General features: G+C 37.4%; 1 protein-coding gene across 1 annotated transcript in view; it reads left to right on the forward strand.

Annotated features, from left to right (window-relative positions):
• The window catches only part of Col3a1 (collagen type III alpha 1 chain), a 35,933-nt gene extending 17,932 nt beyond the window's left edge, over positions 1-18,001 (forward strand). Inside the window, exons 16-51 of the mRNA NM_032085.1 lie at positions 583-681; positions 1,004-1,048; positions 1,161-1,259; positions 1,448-1,501; positions 1,609-1,716; positions 2,460-2,513; positions 3,033-3,131; positions 3,484-3,537; positions 3,816-3,914; positions 4,205-4,258; positions 4,367-4,420; positions 4,730-4,783; positions 5,302-5,355; positions 5,823-5,867; positions 6,334-6,432; positions 6,519-6,626; positions 6,871-6,924; positions 7,474-7,527; positions 7,610-7,663; positions 8,267-8,320; positions 8,882-8,989; positions 9,260-9,313; positions 9,595-9,648; positions 9,841-10,002; positions 10,113-10,220; positions 11,117-11,224; positions 12,232-12,285; positions 12,372-12,479; positions 12,911-12,964; positions 13,411-13,518; positions 13,754-13,807; positions 13,898-14,005; positions 14,816-15,107; positions 16,118-16,305; positions 16,628-16,870; positions 17,582-18,001. Of these exons, the coding sequence (NP_114474.1) occupies positions 583-681; positions 1,004-1,048; positions 1,161-1,259; positions 1,448-1,501; positions 1,609-1,716; positions 2,460-2,513; positions 3,033-3,131; positions 3,484-3,537; positions 3,816-3,914; positions 4,205-4,258; positions 4,367-4,420; positions 4,730-4,783; positions 5,302-5,355; positions 5,823-5,867; positions 6,334-6,432; positions 6,519-6,626; positions 6,871-6,924; positions 7,474-7,527; positions 7,610-7,663; positions 8,267-8,320; positions 8,882-8,989; positions 9,260-9,313; positions 9,595-9,648; positions 9,841-10,002; positions 10,113-10,220; positions 11,117-11,224; positions 12,232-12,285; positions 12,372-12,479; positions 12,911-12,964; positions 13,411-13,518; positions 13,754-13,807; positions 13,898-14,005; positions 14,816-15,107; positions 16,118-16,305; positions 16,628-16,870; positions 17,582-17,728 (3,345 nt within the window). The 3' untranslated portion in view covers positions 17,729-18,001. The remainder of the gene's footprint in view (positions 1-582; positions 682-1,003; positions 1,049-1,160; positions 1,260-1,447; positions 1,502-1,608; positions 1,717-2,459; positions 2,514-3,032; positions 3,132-3,483; positions 3,538-3,815; positions 3,915-4,204; positions 4,259-4,366; positions 4,421-4,729; positions 4,784-5,301; positions 5,356-5,822; positions 5,868-6,333; positions 6,433-6,518; positions 6,627-6,870; positions 6,925-7,473; positions 7,528-7,609; positions 7,664-8,266; positions 8,321-8,881; positions 8,990-9,259; positions 9,314-9,594; positions 9,649-9,840; positions 10,003-10,112; positions 10,221-11,116; positions 11,225-12,231; positions 12,286-12,371; positions 12,480-12,910; positions 12,965-13,410; positions 13,519-13,753; positions 13,808-13,897; positions 14,006-14,815; positions 15,108-16,117; positions 16,306-16,627; positions 16,871-17,581) is intronic.
• Positions 18,002-18,784: the final 783 nt, after the last annotated feature.

An 18,784-nucleotide genomic window follows, 5' to 3' on the forward strand; every position in this document is an offset into this window, starting at 1 on the left:
ATCAAATATATATTTCATCTTCAGAGAATTTTATTTTTCATTTTTTGTTAATTATTTTAGTCATTTACATTTCAAATGTTAGCCCCCTTCCCAGTTTCTTCTCCACAACCTCCCTATCCCCTCCCCCTTCCCGCCTCTGTGAGGGTGCTTCCCTACCCACCTACCCACTCCTGCCTCAGTGTCCTAGCATTCTCCTACCCTATAGAGAACTTTAAAACCCCAATCTTGTCTTGATTCCCTCTCATACATATGTGTGGGTATATATACAGTATATAATATATAGCATATAACATATAGCATATATATGATACATAATATACTCTCACTAACATTCTACCATCCTCATATCTCTTCTGAGGGCTTCAATTTTTTTCGTCTTTTCTGGAAAACACCTAGAACATGGGCAGAACCATATTTACCTTTGTCCTCTGTTCTTACAGTAATTAATAATCCTTTGTTTTATTTATAGTTCATAACCATAGTACTATAGCTTTAGAAAAATGAGTTGAAACAGAGCTGAGGGCTAAGCTTAGTTATTAAAAGTGGAAAGGAAACTTGACATGTTGGAATTTGACTCTTTAGGGTGAGGTTGGACCTGCAGGATCCCCTGGCTCAAATGGCTCTCCAGGACAAAGAGGGGAACCTGGACCACAAGGACACGCTGGTGCTCAAGGACCTCCTGTAAGTAGCAGAGAGAGAGAGAGATAAGCCAAGCTGATAAGTTTAGTCCATCCATTCAGGTTGCTGACACTACCCAACAAGCAGAAAAGAAATAAAACTAAAATTCTCTTATTCATGTATTTTTAGCAATTCAGACCACGTATCTAGTTGACTTAATTCATAATTACTTTCCCTACATATATATGCTGTGCTGCTGTTGGAGAAATAACATATCCTCTACAGTTATAATACCTGTCAGGAAATATATTCTCTAAACAGAGAACTCCAAATACATGCACTCTTGTCATGTCTGATAATATGCTCTCTTACTTTGTATGTCTAGGGCCCTCCTGGCAATAATGGCAGTCCTGGTGGGAAAGGTGAAATGGTAAGCAGCCCCACCCTCAGCTCATCCACACACAGGAAAACTAATTATTTAAACCAGATAGCAGAGACGAAGGTCTGAGCTTAGCTAATGATAGTGCTTGTGTTGCTTTTAGGGTCCAGCTGGCATTCCTGGAGCTCCTGGACTCCTAGGAGCTAGGGGTCCCCCTGGACCAGCAGGAGCTAATGGTGCACCGGGACAACGAGGTCCTTCAGTAAGTTTGTCTCTCCTTCAATGCCTGGAAGTTTACGTTTAACTCTGTCAACCAAATACTGACATTCCTCTTGCTCCTTCTCAGTTTAATTTATACAGGTCTCCCTCTAGCTCTAAAACATCTGGCTAATTATGATTTTGTTAGTCACATCCCTGTTGTTTTTATATGGAGATTTTGTTTCATTTCAGGGCGAACCGGGCAAGAATGGAGCAAAGGGAGAGCCAGGAGCTCGCGGTGAACGGGTCAGTACTAAGACAACAGGCTTAGCTACTCAGAAAACTGCCGAGTGATGAGAAAGTAATGGGTAAGTTTCTCAACGAAATCTAGTCACAATCCTTGATGTTGTTAGGGCGAAGCTGGTTCCCCAGGGATTCCAGGACCTAAGGGCGAAGACGGCAAAGATGGGTCACCAGGAGAACCTGGTGCAAATGGAGTTCCAGGAAACCCAGGAGAAAGGGTAGGTTTCCATCTTTACCAGCTTCATCATTGAGACACAATAAATAACCTTTGATTATTTTTTCCGATTTGTTGAAACATGGTCATACATATAGACTACTCTGGCTTGACCTTTACTCTCTAGCTAGGTCTCAAACTTATGGTAATCCTCCTGCCTCAGCTTCCCCTAGTACTTAGATTAAGGGTTTGCGCAAGGCCCTGGGTTCGGTCCCCAGCTCCGAAAAAAAAGAAAAAAAAAAAGAAAAAAAGATTAAGGGTTTGGACCACCACACCAGTTTAAGAGACAAGGAAAGCCTGTAATCATGACTCACTACAGGCTTGATCCAGATTTAGGGATTCTTCTAACTCTGTCTCTCAAGAGATTAAAGGTGTGAACACGGGATTTAAAGTGTGAACCACCCTGCCCTTCTGTCCAGTGTTTTTCATGGCATGTCCAGTTTAAACTTAAAATCTGAAAGAGTTTTAGTTTGCTTGTTTCTGTTTTGTTTGTACATTTGTTTGGTTGGTTTTCCTGTGATTCAGGATATTTCACAGTTTAGGAGTTTAGGGTTTGTCTTTTGTTTTCTTTTCTCAGTGCTGGGAACTTACTCCATTACCTGTTTTGTAGCAATGCTCTACCCCTAAATTAATCCCCACCTCCTGTTTAAAGAACTTAGTAATATAAGAATAATTCTATTGCGACCCATGGAGTATGAAGACGTTTTCATCTTTTAAACTGAAATATTTAACTGTGATTGTTTCTAGGGTGCCCCTGGCTTCCGAGGACCTGCAGGGCCAAATGGCGCCCCAGGAGAAAAGGTAAATACTTCAGCTCCTAAACACCATTACTGTAAATAGGCATTTCTTCCGTATGTTATACCATTAATAGAACAGTAAATATCTGAGGAAAGCATATCAGGATAAAAACCCCAAATCATCATCCTGTGACTCAAGCCTCTACTTCAGTGCTCCCGTAGCTATGTGATGAACGAAAGCTACTTCACGAACGCCATGTTGGTGTCACTGCAAGAATCATAAAAAAATTCACCTGCACATATGGTGGAAGCTCCAAAGGAACTTCTAATCTTTAAATGTGCTCAATTAAGTACAAAAACAGTTAAGTCCAATTGATAATGTTGGCTGTAAGCATGGGATATTAGTCATAGTTGCCTCAATTTTTCTTCAAGATGAAAACCAAACTAAAACAGATGATTTTATAAAGCAGAACTCAGCAATACATAAACTCCTTGGGAGGCCAAAAACTCCAATAGTTATAGATTAAGTATTCAGTGTCTAAGTCAATCAGAAATCTTTAAGATTTGTTATTTCCCAACTTAGGGTCCTGCTGGAGAGCGTGGTGGCCCAGGTCCTGCAGGACCTAGAGGAGTAGCTGGAGAACCTGGCCGAGATGGAACCCCTGGAGGTCCAGGGATACGGGTAACTTCTTACATATTTGTTTGAATAATGCTGTAATGTGATAAGAAGAAAGACAATACAAACAATGATAGGTTAAAGACAACTTCAACCAGATGATACCTTTCAAAATCTCATAGGAAACAAATTAAATTCCTTTAAGAAAACATGGATCAATACAGACCAAGGATGAGAATAAAATTAAATATTTGAGTAGGATGTGTTTTTTAAACAGAAAATAGAGAGCACATTTACAAGGATATATATAAACATGGAAGTCTTGAAGTTGTACATCTTAAGTATGTTTGTACTTTTACATTTTAAGACTGTTATATTTAAATGCTTATAGTTTAAGACTTCTTTATTTCTGATTTAGGGTATGCCCGGAAGTCCAGGTGGACCAGGCAATGATGGGAAACCAGGACCTCCTGTACGTACAATTATGATGTCTCTTTTAACTGACCTAGCGAAAAAAAAAAGAAATGCATATCTTGGCTAGATTTTAATGTGTATGTGTGTGAATGTGTGTGTGTGTGTGTGTGTGTGTGTGTGTCTGTGTGTGTGTGTCTGTGTGTGTGTCTGTGTGTGTGTGAGTGTATGTGTGTGTCTGTGTGTGTGTGTGTGTGTGTGTGTGTGTGTGTGTCTGTGTGTTATACTTAGACTATTTGTTCATTAAGACCTGACTATGACAGTTGTTTTTCTTACTAGGGAAGTCAAGGAGAAAGTGGTCGCCCTGGTCCTCCTGGCCCATCTGGCCCCAGAGGTCAGCCTGGTGTCATGGGTTTCCCTGGTCCTAAAGGAAATGATGTAAGTTCTATAATTATTTTCTTCAGTAAATATTTGACAGAAGGCCTTTGACCACTCTATGAAAGTGCAAAAGCACTCAATGCTTAGTCTCTCCTTTAAACATGAAAGAATATGTGACAATTGACTAGTATGCATGAATAGGCACAAATATGTAGTTGGCAATGGGTGTGTGTGTGTGTGTGTGTGTGTGTGTGTGTGTGTGACTTTGTATGTGTAGCAGGATCAAAAATGGGATTTGTACTATGATTAGTGAATTTTTTGAGTATGTAAATCCTTTATCTTTTTTTTAGGGTGCACCTGGCAAAAACGGAGAACGGGGTGGCCCTGGGGGTCCTGGCCTTCCAGTATGTGTCTTTTGTTTATTTCTTGCTTTCTAATCATTTCTGTTGGCTTCAGCCTCAATGCTTCCTTGTTACATGCATTCATTCTGCTTCCGTGACTGTCCTTTTTAGGGTCCTGCTGGAAAGAATGGGGAGACTGGACCTCAGGGTCCCCCAGGACCTACTGTAAGTATAAATATAATTGAAGATAGAAGTAGGGTGGAGGTAGAACAAGGTCAAGAGATTAGAAATTATGTTACCCCTATCACTGTGCCATAATACTCATTAGACTTTCTTATTTTTTATCAAGTTAAATGTTGGCATTAATTATATATTATATTAATGTGCTTGAATATCTCCTATAAACCAAGATTTTCCTACCCTTAAGATGTTTACCTTTTAAAGTAAGCAATAGGCCTGCTGAGAGGTGGACAGCAGACTAACTAGGATATGACAATTTTATAATGGAGTATATAATTGTGCTTCTGAACACAGGGCGCACCTGGTGACAAGGGAGACGCTGGACCCCCTGGTCCACAAGGATTACAAGTAAGAGTTTACTCTCCAAATATCATTAGCTTTTAACAGACAATTCCATATTTTACACCTATTTTTACTGGATAAATATATATCGAAGTTTGTTAACATGCTATGTGTTCATCTAAAACTTAATTCGTAAGTTTTTCTTCCATCCTCAAATAAAACATTTACAGTTTTCTACTATTGGTATTCTAGAATACACATAAAGTTATTAAAAATTAATTGAACTCCTACAGTTCTATATGCATACACTTTTCTATTGTAATAAAAAGTCCATATAGCTAAACTCACCTGTCCTTATCCATCAGCTCGTCTGTATCTACAGAAAACAAAAAAGATAGATGTTAACATAGGTTTCTAAGATATAACTATCCTCAATCTGTAACTGATTTGAATAAGGCAAATATTTTGTACCTTAAAAATATGAAAATCATGTTATTAACTACCTGGAAAATAAGTTTACATATGAAAAGTTTTATATAGCCATGTTTGAAGTGACCATACAATGTAATTCTATCAACTTCTAGGGCATACCTGGTACCAGTGGTCCTCCAGGAGAAAATGGAAAACCAGGAGAACCAGTAAGTTGAATCTTATTTTTTTTAAATAGCAACTAAATGAGAAACACAAAATCCACTTATCCATTATTAACTTGGTATATGCTAATTGCTGAGATTTGATTGTGTAGGTCAATTGGTAGAGTGCTAGCCTGCATGAAACATTTGTTGAGATCTCTAGCAGAATATAAACAAAATATCTGTTTGTCTTCCCATTTCCTTTTGGGAGGAAGGTAGGATTATCAGAAGTTCAAGGTCTTTTTAGCTAAAAGAGTTCCAGTTTCATGAGACCCTGTCTCAGAAATAACAATGAAACAAAAATGAGTTACATATAATGCCACTTAATTTTATATAAAACAACAGAATCAAGATGCATAGTGTCAAGATTTAAACAATTGCACAATATACAGACATGACAGACGTCAATGGGTTTTTTTTTACTGTGCAGTGCATACTGACAAATGCTTACCTACATAATGTTGGCCTCCTAGGGTCCAAAGGGTGAAGCTGGAGCACCTGGAGTTCCTGGAGGCAAGGTAATTTCTTTAACTTCTAAAGGGTTCTTTGCAAAGGAAAAAGAAATTCCTAATGTTCAGTAAATCCATGTAAGCAAACTGCAAGTACTTCTGATGCACTAATTTTTTCCAATGCACTAATTTTGCCCCATCTGAATATTCTAACAATAATAAGCACCACAGAGTGTTCCACTCAAGGGGAAATACAGCTGATGCATGGGTTCTCTTCAGAGAACTGTCCTGGTGGCAGGAGCATAAACTTTACCTCTCTACATAATAACAGTAATCACTTTAAACACATTTCTACTTTAATCAGGACAAATACCCACTTTATTGTTCTATGCTTTCTAAAATATTCCTGCTCTCTTTCACTGAATCAAAGTTTTATACTCATAAAATGTTCAAAACTATTAAAAACCTAGTAGACATAATCAAAACTACATATTTTCCAGTGTTTTTCTTTTCTGACAATGTGCTTCAATGATAGGGTGATTCTGGTGCCCCTGGAGAACGTGGACCCCCTGGAACCGCAGGAACCCCTGGGCTTAGAGGTGGAGCTGGACCCCCTGGGCCTGAGGGAGGAAAGGTAACTGTAGTTTCTGATCCCCCTACATGTTAGAAGATGCACTTCAATTGCTTTTTTGTCATCTGTCATGTATCTCTTCATTGCAGGGCCCTGCTGGTCCCCCTGGTCCCCCTGGTACTTCTGGTCCTCCTGGTCTGCAAGGGATGCCAGGAGAGAGAGGAGGTCCTGGGAGTCCTGGCCCAAAGGGTGAAAAGGTGCTTATAGTTTTAATCTTCATTCTACCATAAGACACACTTCTAGATTACAGGAGTGCAACCGCTCTAGAAACTATTTTCAAAATCGTTGCTATCATTTTAAATGAATTTTGACATACAGTCCTAGAACAAATATCAATCAGAATATCAGCTCTAACAGACCAGAATATCCTGAGGATTGCTGTGCTATGCTGACTTTCCCTGGGGTTGCTGTTATCTGATGACATTTGCTTTTGAATGGCAGGGTGAGCCAGGCGGTGCGGGTGCTGATGGAGTTCCAGGAAAGGATGGGCCGAGAGTGAGTATTCACATAAATGAGAAATGAACCCTGGTTATATACAATGTATTGTAGACCCTTCTTCAGCTTTCACTGCTTCATTAAATGAGACCATATGTTACCACATTCTGAATATTAAAACACTGATCACTTGGCTGCTTAAATTTTTAGCTTCTATCCTGATAGTCCTACAGTGACCTAAGTTGAAGAGCTATGATACAAGCAAGGAATGGCTATCATAATGTATCAATGAAACCCAAAGCAATTAATATAGCCAAGAAATACAGTTTTAAAAAGATGTTACCATAAGATATTTTATCACATCCTCTTTGTTTTCGCTAATTAAGGTTTTAAAAAAGAATGAATCAATAAAATCACTTAGTTTTTTACCTTCTTCTACTATACCGACAGAATAGTGAACATACTAGACTCTCATATTTATACATAGCACTCATTTGAGCCACAAAAGAACAAAATCTATCACCTTAAGTAATAAAATGCCTCTATGCCCTGATTAATACAAGAAATGATGTTTATTTTTTTCAAAACTAAAGAGGCTTCTTTATGCAGGGTCCTGCTGGTCCTATTGGTCCCCCTGGCCCAGCTGGTCAGCCTGGAGATAAGGTAACAACACTATTGGAAACAAAAAATAATTCTTGCTTTAATAGACCTAGAACAGTAGTAATATCATTTGGTCTTTTCTCAGGGTGAAGGTGGTGCCCCTGGACTTCCAGGTATAGCTGGACCTCGAGGTGGCCCTGTAAGTGTTAAAGGAATTTTTATCATACTCTCAACCCCACACAGTCCATAGCTTTAGCGACTTTGCCCCTGGTCCTCTGGTCCTCTGCTTAAGGTTCTATGTTTAAAATATATGAGATTCACGAAAATATTTAAAGCTGTTTAAAGTCCACTTGAGATTATTTGAGATACCTTATTTACTGAAAATCTTTGGGGAAGGACATAAATTGAAAAATAGTATACATTTCTTAATGAGCATCTCCCAAATGTTACCAAAAGCTTCTTCCAAATCAAAAAATCTTTGCCCCTAAAAGAACTTGGCAATCAAGATAAAGCTACAGCAAGTGTGTTTGTTTAATCAATGTTTTAGTTGATATTAGTTTTACCCTTCTGCCAAGTTTTAAATACTTCACACTTAGAAGTTATATATTTAAGTGTACTAAATATTTGAACACTTTCACGATAGGTCACTGTAGTGACCTTGTGAATTATATCCCAGTTCAGAGGCAGAAGAAATCAGTAGTTGTAGTGCTCTTGCTTTCTAATGTTGTTAAGAAGTAAAAAAGATGTGCATAATCCCTGTGAAGAAGGCCTTCACTGTGACTAATAATATACCTTCCTTCAGGGTGAGAGAGGTGAACATGGCCCTCCAGGACCTGCTGGCTTCCCGGGTGCTCCTGTAAGTATGGACTTCTAAGCATGAATATCACAATGCCAATTTTACTATGTTGCTGAAAACTAGCAGGTGCAAGTTTCTCTGGTTCCAGTATTTCTTCAGTCACTTTACCATTCAAAATTACTTTATCCCATTTTTAGGCAGCTCAAATACCAACCCTTCTTTATGCAGCATCATGATGCTCATTTGCAAATTCAAGACCCTTGGGAATATGGTCTTTTTCATGGCAAAATGTCTCCTCCTCCTCTTCCTCCTCCTCCTCTTCCTCCTTCTCCTCCTCTTCCTCCTCTTCCTTCTCCTCCTCCTCCTTCTCTTCCTCCTCCTCTTCTTCCTTCTCTTCTTCCTCCTCTCACCCCCCTCCTCCTACTTCTCCTTCTCCTCTTCTTCTCTTACCACAGTATTTTGACTAATTTTGCTTTGGCACATTTTCAGGGAGGCCCTTATTTCTATTTGATGGCAACATCTTCCCAGCTTTAAAAAAAATTGTTTTAAAGAGAAAAAATTATAAGTCAAGCATGTTGTGAAGGAAGTTGACTCACAGATTGTCATGCTTGCTATGTTCAGGGGCAGAATGGTGAACCAGGTGCTAAAGGAGAAAGAGGTGCCCCCGGAGAGAAAGGTGAAGGAGGCCCTCCTGGTGCCGCAGGACCCCCTGGTGGTTCTGGACCTGCTGTAAGTCTTATTGGTAAACCATTCACTAAGACATTTAGGGTTAATACGAAGATAATATTCCATGTAACATTTTTGTGTTAGAGGAGAATATAATTTTCACAGGAATATAGACCGTAATTTTAATTTTATTTTTAGTAGTTTGGATATTATCATAGGTGACCTAATTTAATCTCTTAAGGGAACATTACTGGTTTCCCAATTCTTAATGCTTTTCTAAAATTTTTATTTTGTTACTTTACTCAATATTCCTTTCTTCTCATTTGTGTTTAGGGTCCTCCTGGGCCTCAAGGTGTAAAGGGTGAACGGGGCAGTCCTGGCGGTCCTGTGAGTATGGATTCTCATAGCCATCACTCTGTGACTGTTATTGAACATATTTATTGATTCCAATCTAGGTGAAGACCACATAGTGACCAGAAGAATGTGATAGTCAGGGTTTTGTTTTGTTTTGTTTTTTGTCTCATAGTTTGTGTAAATTCAAAGGGAGCTGGCAAACCCTAAATGACTTGATAGAGTTGAATTCCTGGTCCATTCCTTTCCTTTATATTTATGTGTTTGCAGATTTTTTGTTCCAGTTTTGCACTAATTAGTACATTGTCATTTCATAGGGTGCTGCTGGCTTTCCCGGTGGCCGTGGTCTTCCTGGTCCTCCCGGCAACAATGTAAGTTCTCTACAGTTTTTTTTTCTCAATGAAACATACAGAAAGACTCCATTTGTCTAGAATAAGAAAGTGATATTTTGATACCTACCAAATTTTGGCATTTACCAAATCCCATATAAAATCAAAAATAAATAAAAGGCAAGGAAAGCAAAAAGACCTTTTCTACCATGTTAAAATTTAAATTCTTTGCAGGGTAATCCAGGGCCCCCAGGACCCAGTGGTGCTCCTGGCAAGGATGGCCCTCCAGGTCCTGCAGGTAACAGTGGTTCTCCTGGAAACCCTGGAGTAGCTGGACCAAAAGGTGATGCTGGCCAACCAGGAGAGAAGGGGCCACCTGGTGCTCAGGGTCCTCCAGTGAGTACTTTTCCTATTCTGTTGGTAGACCCCATTTTCTGATAACAAACATAATGAGGAAAATACAACTTTGTAGCAATGAGCTGAGCCTCCCTTATCTATTGCAACAGGGATCTCCAGGTCCACTTGGAATTGCAGGGCTAACTGGAGCACGAGGTCTTGCTGGACCACCAGGCATGCCAGGTCCACGGGGTAGCCCTGGACCTCAGGGTATCAAGGTATGTGTAGTCACTTTGGATCTGATGTTTGCTTCCCTTCCTAGGTATAGAGATTTCTACACCAAATCATATATAAAAAGGTTTCTAATCAAGGTGTACATTATCAAAGAGCTTACCTTCTTGACACTCTTAGGCTTGCAAGAACAAAACTTTTATTAAATCTTCCCAAAACACACAGACAAAGAAAGTCATAAAAAAGCTTTGAATGTATACACAAGCAAGCCACATCACAGAAAAAAAATTTTGCTTTCTCAAACACCACTGTTAGGAAACTTGTGAGCATTCTTCAGTTTCTTAACAATAACTATAAAGGAATAAACTGTTTGATCTTATAAATATATAAGGCTTTAATTGATGTAAATTACCCATCTTTTGAGGTCAAAACACTTGGTTTCTTTCACTGATATTATCAGAACATGACAGTGCTCAGTATCTGAAATATCCATTCAGCAAATAAGTTAACATAATTCCATTTGCAGCAGGTTTCATAGTATAACATTTTATGTACCCTTTTCAAAATCAGAATGATAGAAGATAGTAGCAGGAAATTTTAATATAATTAATTTTAAATTAGTATATCTAGCAAGTTTCCAATAACTCCTAATTCTAAGGGTCATTGAGAGATGGTTTATTGTTATTTTTCTTGTTGTACTCATAAGCTTCTTTTCTTTACAATTGACTGTGCTCTGATTAAGAGAGCATTTTACTATTCTGAATCCCTGAGCAATTAGAAAAAATCGAAAATCCTTGCTCTCTATTTTTCTCATATAAAGGGCATAGTTCAAGAAACATAAACATCAATAGACATTGACTAAATTACATTTCACCCTCCAATCTGGTAACTCCTCATTAGGTGGAATCTCAAAGTGAAATATCTTTTATTTCTTTGTCTTCAGGGTGAAAGTGGAAAGCCAGGAGCCAGTGGCCATAATGGGGAACGTGGTCCTCCTGGACCCCAAGGTCTTCCTGGTCAGCCTGGTACAGCTGGTGAGCCCGGAAGGGATGTAAGTAGCCATCATAATGTTTAACCAGTCAGCAGGTGCTCACATTGTTTGTTATACTTTTAAAATTATAATTATTAAATTGTGTTTGTGTGTATATGCATGAGTACGTAGAAACTATGGTGCACATTTGGAGGTCAGAGAACAGCTTTCAAGAGTCAGTTTTCCCCTTCTACCATATGGCAACCAGGATATTGAATTCAAATCATCAAGCTTAGTTAGAAGAACCTTTAGCCATTGAACCATCTCCCCAGTCTGAAACTCAAGTATTAGTTAAAGAAAGGTCCACTAAACCTTAGTGTATGAGATTTAAATAAAACATGTCCCTGTAACCGAGTTCTCCTTCCCTCTCTGATAATCAATCTTTTGTAAGTTAATAGAAAGGCCTATGACCAAGAACAATTCCCAGTATATTCAGTAATGAAGAGAATGTAATCACAAATTAATTTAGAAAATGAGTTAATATGCAAAATTATAAGATTCAATTTTATATAAAAATGTTCATTATTCATTTGTGATTATTCTTAATTTTTAAATTAATATATTATATTAGCAGAATATATTTGAACAAATATGTGATTTTTGAGAGACATATTTAGTGTGGAAATATTAAATAAAGTTCAATTTTAGATTTTCATAACAAATTTAGTTCCCCACTTCTCAAAATTTATTTATTAGCTATCATTAAAAACCATTTAGGCTTTCTTTTTATTAGTACTCACTTCATATTACTTTGTGGAACTTTAGGAATATAAATACCTTACATATCTGCTAAAGAATTATGGTTCTTCAAAGAGTTAAACCACATTGTATGTAATATGTGTGATTTCTTGTCACCAAGACCAACTTTGGCTTCCACTAGCATAGGAGAGCAGCAATGGAATGGGATATGACAGGGAAGGAAATTTTACAAAAATATCCTTTGTTCAAAACTGCTACAATGTATGTGACACTTTGTTTACAAACTATAAATTATCTTTTAAAAGAGTAAAAGGCTCTCTTTTAACTAGGGAAACCCTGGATCAGATGGTCAGCCAGGTCGAGACGGATCTCCTGGTGGCAAGGTACAGAACAAATCCATGTACAGTAGACATGTGTAATTAGATCTAATGGTCATCATGCTTATGTGAGAGCCATGAATTTTTTCTAGGGTGATCGTGGTGAAAATGGTTCTCCTGGTGCCCCAGGCGCTCCTGGTCATCCAGGACCACCTGGTCCTGTTGGTCCATCTGGAAAAAATGGTGACAGAGGAGAAACGGTGAGTTCTAATACAATGCTTCTCTCGATACATTCCCTCATCTCTCAAAAAGAGGCTGGGGTGGGGCAATAGGATGGTACTTTTGCCATCCTGACATGTACTGACTTCCTTTGGTATTAATTGGGCAGCTTTCTGTATACTGTGGGAATGAAATCAGAATGTATAGCACTCTAGCTTACAATAACAGTATTGTGCTACGATCCCACCACAGTGAAGTTAGCATTTTCAAGAAATTTTTCATTTTTGAATAAATTTCAGAATTGTTTACTGTATTTAATTTTTAATCAATTCTTTATACAATATGTTTACCCTCCCCTATTCTTCTCACATCCTTCTGTACTCCCTACACAGTCAACTTTTTAAAATGGAGTTGAATCAGTGACAAGATTCAGTTCAAAGTGCACTTGTTCAATTGCTTGCTTGCATTCTAGGGTCCTGCTGGTCCTTCTGGTGCTCCAGGTCCTGCTGGAGCTCGGGGTGCTCCTGTAAGTATTAGAAATTTGTACTGTTGTGGTTTAAAACCCATTTTGGTGTATGAGAAACACCCTGTTGCTTTCTGAAATCTCTAGAAAATAGTTAGGATGACAGATATGTAACTATGGAAAAAATGAAAACTTTCATTTTATGATACAGAAAAAATTCAGTATCAAAAAGATAATGATATAGACATCAATCCTAAGAATTACAATTGTCAATCCAAAATTAAATCATAAATAATCTTTGTTCTTACATTTGCGAAGTCTCCTTTGATAGGGATTTCTACTAAAATAATATAATACACTTATTAATATAAATCTTATAGGATGTTATATAATATTTGTTATAAAGCTAATACAATTATATAGATTATAATAGGTTTATTATAAGCTCGATTTTAATATCTCAATATGTCTGTATGATAATAATCTTAATTTAAAATATATTTTTAAAGGGTCCCCAAGGTCCACGAGGTGACAAAGGTGAAACTGGTGAACGTGGCTCTAATGGCATCAAAGGACATCGAGGATTCCCTGGCAATCCAGGTCCCCCAGGTTCTCCCGTAAGTGCATCCACTTTTAGGAGTTCTCCTTCATTGCATGACTAATGAGATGGACTGGAGAGATGAGATACAAACTCAAGGGCTTATTTGAAATAATAGTTTGGCAAGAAACAATAAGTGGAAGAGAGAGAAATATTTGTTTCATCCTAATCATTGGGTTTTGCAGAGACTGAGAACAGTCCATTCCCTAAGCCCTGGAGTTCTTCACTGGTCTCTCTTCTTTCTTACTTTCCAGGGTGCTGCTGGACACCAGGGTGCAGTTGGTAGTCCAGGCCCTGCAGGTCCCAGAGTAAGTACACTGGAAGGTGAATATTTCAAACATGTTTATACAGCAGGAATATATTTCAGCATTAAAACATCATCATCTTCATTTCTTAAGGGCCCAGTTGGTCCACATGGACCTCCTGGAAAAGATGGATCAAGTGGACATCCAGGTCCCATTGGACCACCAGGGCCTCGAGGTAACAGAGGTGAAAGAGGATCTGAGGTAAAAATGCATATACATTATGATTTAATTTGCTGTAATACAATGTTTCATCAACATTGCATTGTTTGTAAACTGAAATAGACAGGATAGTCACTTACCTTAGAAAGTGAAAGCTGATTTAATGCATTCTCGATTACATTAATACCTTTTACACCACAATTATATATATATATATATATATATATATATATATATATATATATATATATATGCTCTGCTAAGTGACATCTCAATAAAATGACATGTACTCAACTAACCAAATAAATTATACCATGCTGATCTCACATCAGAAAACTCAGAGATCATTTTATTTCTATAGAGTTTTATTGATTTAGCAACCTATAAAACTTCTGTATTGCTACTGATAAAATCATGGCTAATGCCTTCTTACTGTACAGTGTCAGGACCAATGTAATAGCAAACCATTGTATTGACAATGACATGTGACAAATGAAAAACTAATAAGTCGCAAGCATAATTTGAGCCCCAATGATGAAGTCCCTGTTTTATTCTATTCAGGTTAGTATTATGCCTTCTGGGTTGTTTACATCTTTACCCAGAGGAAATGATGAAGCTTATGCTCAATACTACTTACTCCGATATAATAGAATAACATTATTTGTAGGTAACAGATCATATTCGTTATAAATCGACAATCATGAGACTAAAAACATTCCAAATACTTTTTCATTAAAGTAATTGTCACAACATACATGGATTATTTATGGTTCATTTTTCTAGACAAGTGACATAGTCCTTCAGTGGAGGTCAAAGAAAACCCTTCTATAGTGTATATTTTTACTTGTCTAGGGCTCGCCCGGTCACCCTGGACAGCCAGGACCCCCTGGACCCCCTGGTGCCCCTGGTCCCTGCTGTGGTGGCGGTGCTGCCATTGCTGGAGTTGGAGGTGAAAAGTCTGGCGGCTTTTCACCATATTACGGGGATGATCCAATGGATTTCAAGATCAACACTGAGGAGATCATGTCTTCACTCAAGTCTGTTAACGGACAAATAGAGAGTCTTATCAGCCCTGATGGTTCTAGAAAAAACCCTGCTCGGAATTGCAGAGACCTGAAATTCTGCCACCCTGAACTCAAGAGCGGTATGCTTGAGTCTTTATCTCTCATGCTGTCACTTACTGAAAAAAGTCTGCCTGTGTTAGACTTTGGCCAAGAAAATGTTTCTAATGAAAAATATTTTGAGCCTTTTATACTATCAGAACATTGTTAATTGAGTTGAAAATGCTCGATAGTAAAGAAGAAAAACAATGTTTGAAGGAGTATTATAACAAAAGTACCTGCAAGGTATTTCATATATAAGAAACTTTACGGACATTTCTATGGAAATTTTAGCACAAATATTTCTGAATACCAAAGCAGAATGATTTAAATGAGCAAGTAGCATATATCATCTTATTTCCATGGTTAGATAAGTATAATTTTATTATTTTATCATTACATTATATCTTTAAAGAATCCGTTTTAATGAACTAATGGTTAAATTTCAAACTCTTTTTCATTAATCACTCTCGTTTTTACCTACTGTGGCATGCCTCATTTTATTTTTCATTACTAAAGTATATTTATTATATAAACTTAGTCTTTACATTTTCAAATTTTGAAATATTATTTCAAAATTGTTTCAAGCTTTTTTTTTTTTTCGGAGCTGGGGACCGAACCCAGGGCCTTGCGCTTCCTAGGTAAGCGCTCTACCACTGAGCTAAATCCCCAGCCTGTTTCAAACTTTTAAATATCTTGGTAGACCACTGCTTTTACTCAGACTAACTTCTGGTAATTATTTAAAGTAGGAAATAAGTACCAATTAAGCTAAAATATGATGCCACAAATCTGGTCTATGGTGCTTTCTTTAAAGTACCAGGTGATAGATATTTAGACAAATCAAACACACCAATATGTATATCATCAGTCAATGGTAACACTGTGTTTTCCTTTTAATTCTTCTACTTCAGAAATATCAACCAGTTGTGCTATATACTTCAAAAAGACACATTAGTACTCCATACACTGAACCAAGTAACAAACAAATCTTCTGGTCAGGCTCCACTTCTAAATTTTATAACTAATTCCCATTATCCCTTTGGTGACGTTCCAGGAGAATACTGGGTTGATCCTAACCAAGGCTGCAAGATGGATGCTATAAAAGTGTTCTGTAATATGGAAACCGGAGAAACATGCATAAATGCCAGTCCCATGACTGTCCCGCGGAAGCACTGGTGGACAGATGCTGGTGCTGAGAAGAAACATGTTTGGTTTGGAGAATCTATGAATGGTGGCTTTCAGGTAAGAAAAGATATGTACCTTTTAAACTGAGATGTGCCTACTAACACTTTTTTCCTTTTACTTGTTTATGGTTGCTAAGTAGAACACCCCAAATAAAGCCTGTGGTTAGACAATTATTATTCCTATAAAAGGCTAAATTATACCAAGGCCGTTTCATGTAAACACCCTTCTTTAACTTGTTAATGCATTCACCTCTGCACACAATAAAATATAATCATACAATGTGTGTGAACAAGTTATAACGCAATGTCCATGCTAATGTTGTATGAATCCCTTACCCTAGGTTTCACTCACAAACTTAGATGTACTATTTTTTTTATAGTTCAGCTATGGCAATCCTGATCTTCCTGAAGATGTCCTTGATGTACAGCTGGCCTTCCTCAGACTTCTTTCCAGCCGGGCCTCCCAGAACATTACATACCACTGCAAAAACAGCATTGCCTACATGGATCAGGCCAATGGCAATGTAAAGAAGTCTCTGAAGCTGATGGGATCCAATGAGGGAGAATTCAAGGCTGAAGGAAATAGCAAATTCACTTACACAGTTCTAGAGGATGGCTGCACTGTAAGTAACAATGTCTTTTCACATAGGGTGGCAAATATACTCAAAATTTATTGCTTAATCATCCAAGCTATTTTGAGAAGCAATAAAATCAGTAAGGGAGACAAAAGCTGATTGGAAGCAGGAATTATATAACCTCTACTTAATTCTTATGGGAAGATGGTAAATATTTGAAAAAATTGAATAGCTCTTAACTTCTAGATGAAATGTTGAAATAAAAATGATTGAAATTTAAATTTATAAAAACAACTTTGATAATGGGGATATTCACTGTAAATTACACATACTGTTAATTATATGAGGTATGTCAGATGTTACTATTGCCTTAAAAACGTAACGAGTTAAGATCTATTCTTTTTTTTCTCATAAGTCATTAAGTGGGCTAACTGACCTCTAATGTGAGCCATTGCTGATGCGAGTGACTCAACTACTTCTTTGTAAGTCAACCATAGTGTGGCAGCAGTCAGCAGAAGCAGGCTTGGGAGTGAGCTAGCCCATGGCCATCTCCCTTCGGGGCAACTTTTGAGTCTTGCCAGATTTTGATTAACTGAGAACATTAAAACTTTAAATACAGATGTTTTCATATATCTAGAAGGCTCCATGTATACTAACTGCTTTGTGGGATCAGAAAATATGTGTGATCAGTTAAGGATAATCTGTAGATAAAAATAAAGTCATGACTTTTTCTAACACATCTTTTTCTCTTTTGAATAGAAACACACTGGTGAATGGAGCAAGACAGTCTTTGAATATCAAACACGCAAGGCCATGAGACTCCCCATCATAGATATCGCACCCTATGACATTGGTGGTCCTGATCAAGAATTTGGTGTGGACATTGGCCCTGTTTGCTTTTTATAAGCCAAACTCTCTGAAACCCCAGCAAAACAAAAACCACATCCATGTGTTCCTCTTGCTTTAATCTCGTCAACCAGTGAAAGTGACCAACTAAATTCCAGTTATTTATTTCCAAACTTTTGGAAAAAGCATAATTTGACAAAAATAGAATACAATTTTTTTGCTGTTTCACCCACCAATACAGTTCAAATGCTTTTGTTTTATTTTTTTACCAATTCCAACTTCATAATGTCTCAATGGTGCTATAATAAATAAACATCAACACTTTTATGATAACACTGTGTTACATTCTTTGAAGTCTAGCCCATCTGCAAAACAATGGTCATACTCAACATCATGGAATATCTTTATTTCCAAACAGAAAATTTCAAAATTAGATATAACCTCCCTATGTTAACTACCTCAACTGGTCAGAACAAATAAATTCTGCGTCTAGAAGACTACACAATCATTTATAACTTGACAAAACTTATGAATTTCATTGGTTAACAATGTAGAATGTTGATAAAAGTTAGACTATAGAGCAGGGATCATAAGGAGTATTTTCAGTTCATAATTGTCTTCATCATAGGTATAAATGCTTTTAAAGTTGCTTCTCTTCTGCTGTTGCTGGTGAACTTGCAAATACTTGGGAGGGCTTTAAAGATACATGTTAAAATGCTAATATGTTTTCACATTTAGAACCCCAGATCAAAATTTGTGACCTTTATTTAAGCCAGAAATGCACAGTATCTACCCTTGTTTTCTGCCAGAAAGATTGACTAGCATGCCACAGTCTCTTCTCTTTTCCTATAAAAATCATCAATAAAACCAAGTTTGGGGTTTTTGTCACAATAACACAGAGAATGTTTTAAACATTTTCTTTTGTAAGCTTGTATGTAGTTGCTGATCCTTTTTGTTCTTCCAGTCACATAGTAAAATAACATAATGAAACATTCCTGTTTTTGTCACTTCTCACAGAATTAACAATGACATGTTTACATACAAGAACTTCAGCAATTTTCTCGAAAATATCTAATTGTGTAGTTCATTGAAACAATGTTTTAAAACATGGCATAT

This window comes from Rattus norvegicus, chromosome 9 (genome assembly GCF_036323735.1).
Source record: "Rattus norvegicus strain BN/NHsdMcwi chromosome 9, GRCr8, whole genome shotgun sequence".
Taxonomy (NCBI): domain Eukaryota; kingdom Metazoa; phylum Chordata; class Mammalia; order Rodentia; family Muridae; genus Rattus; species Rattus norvegicus.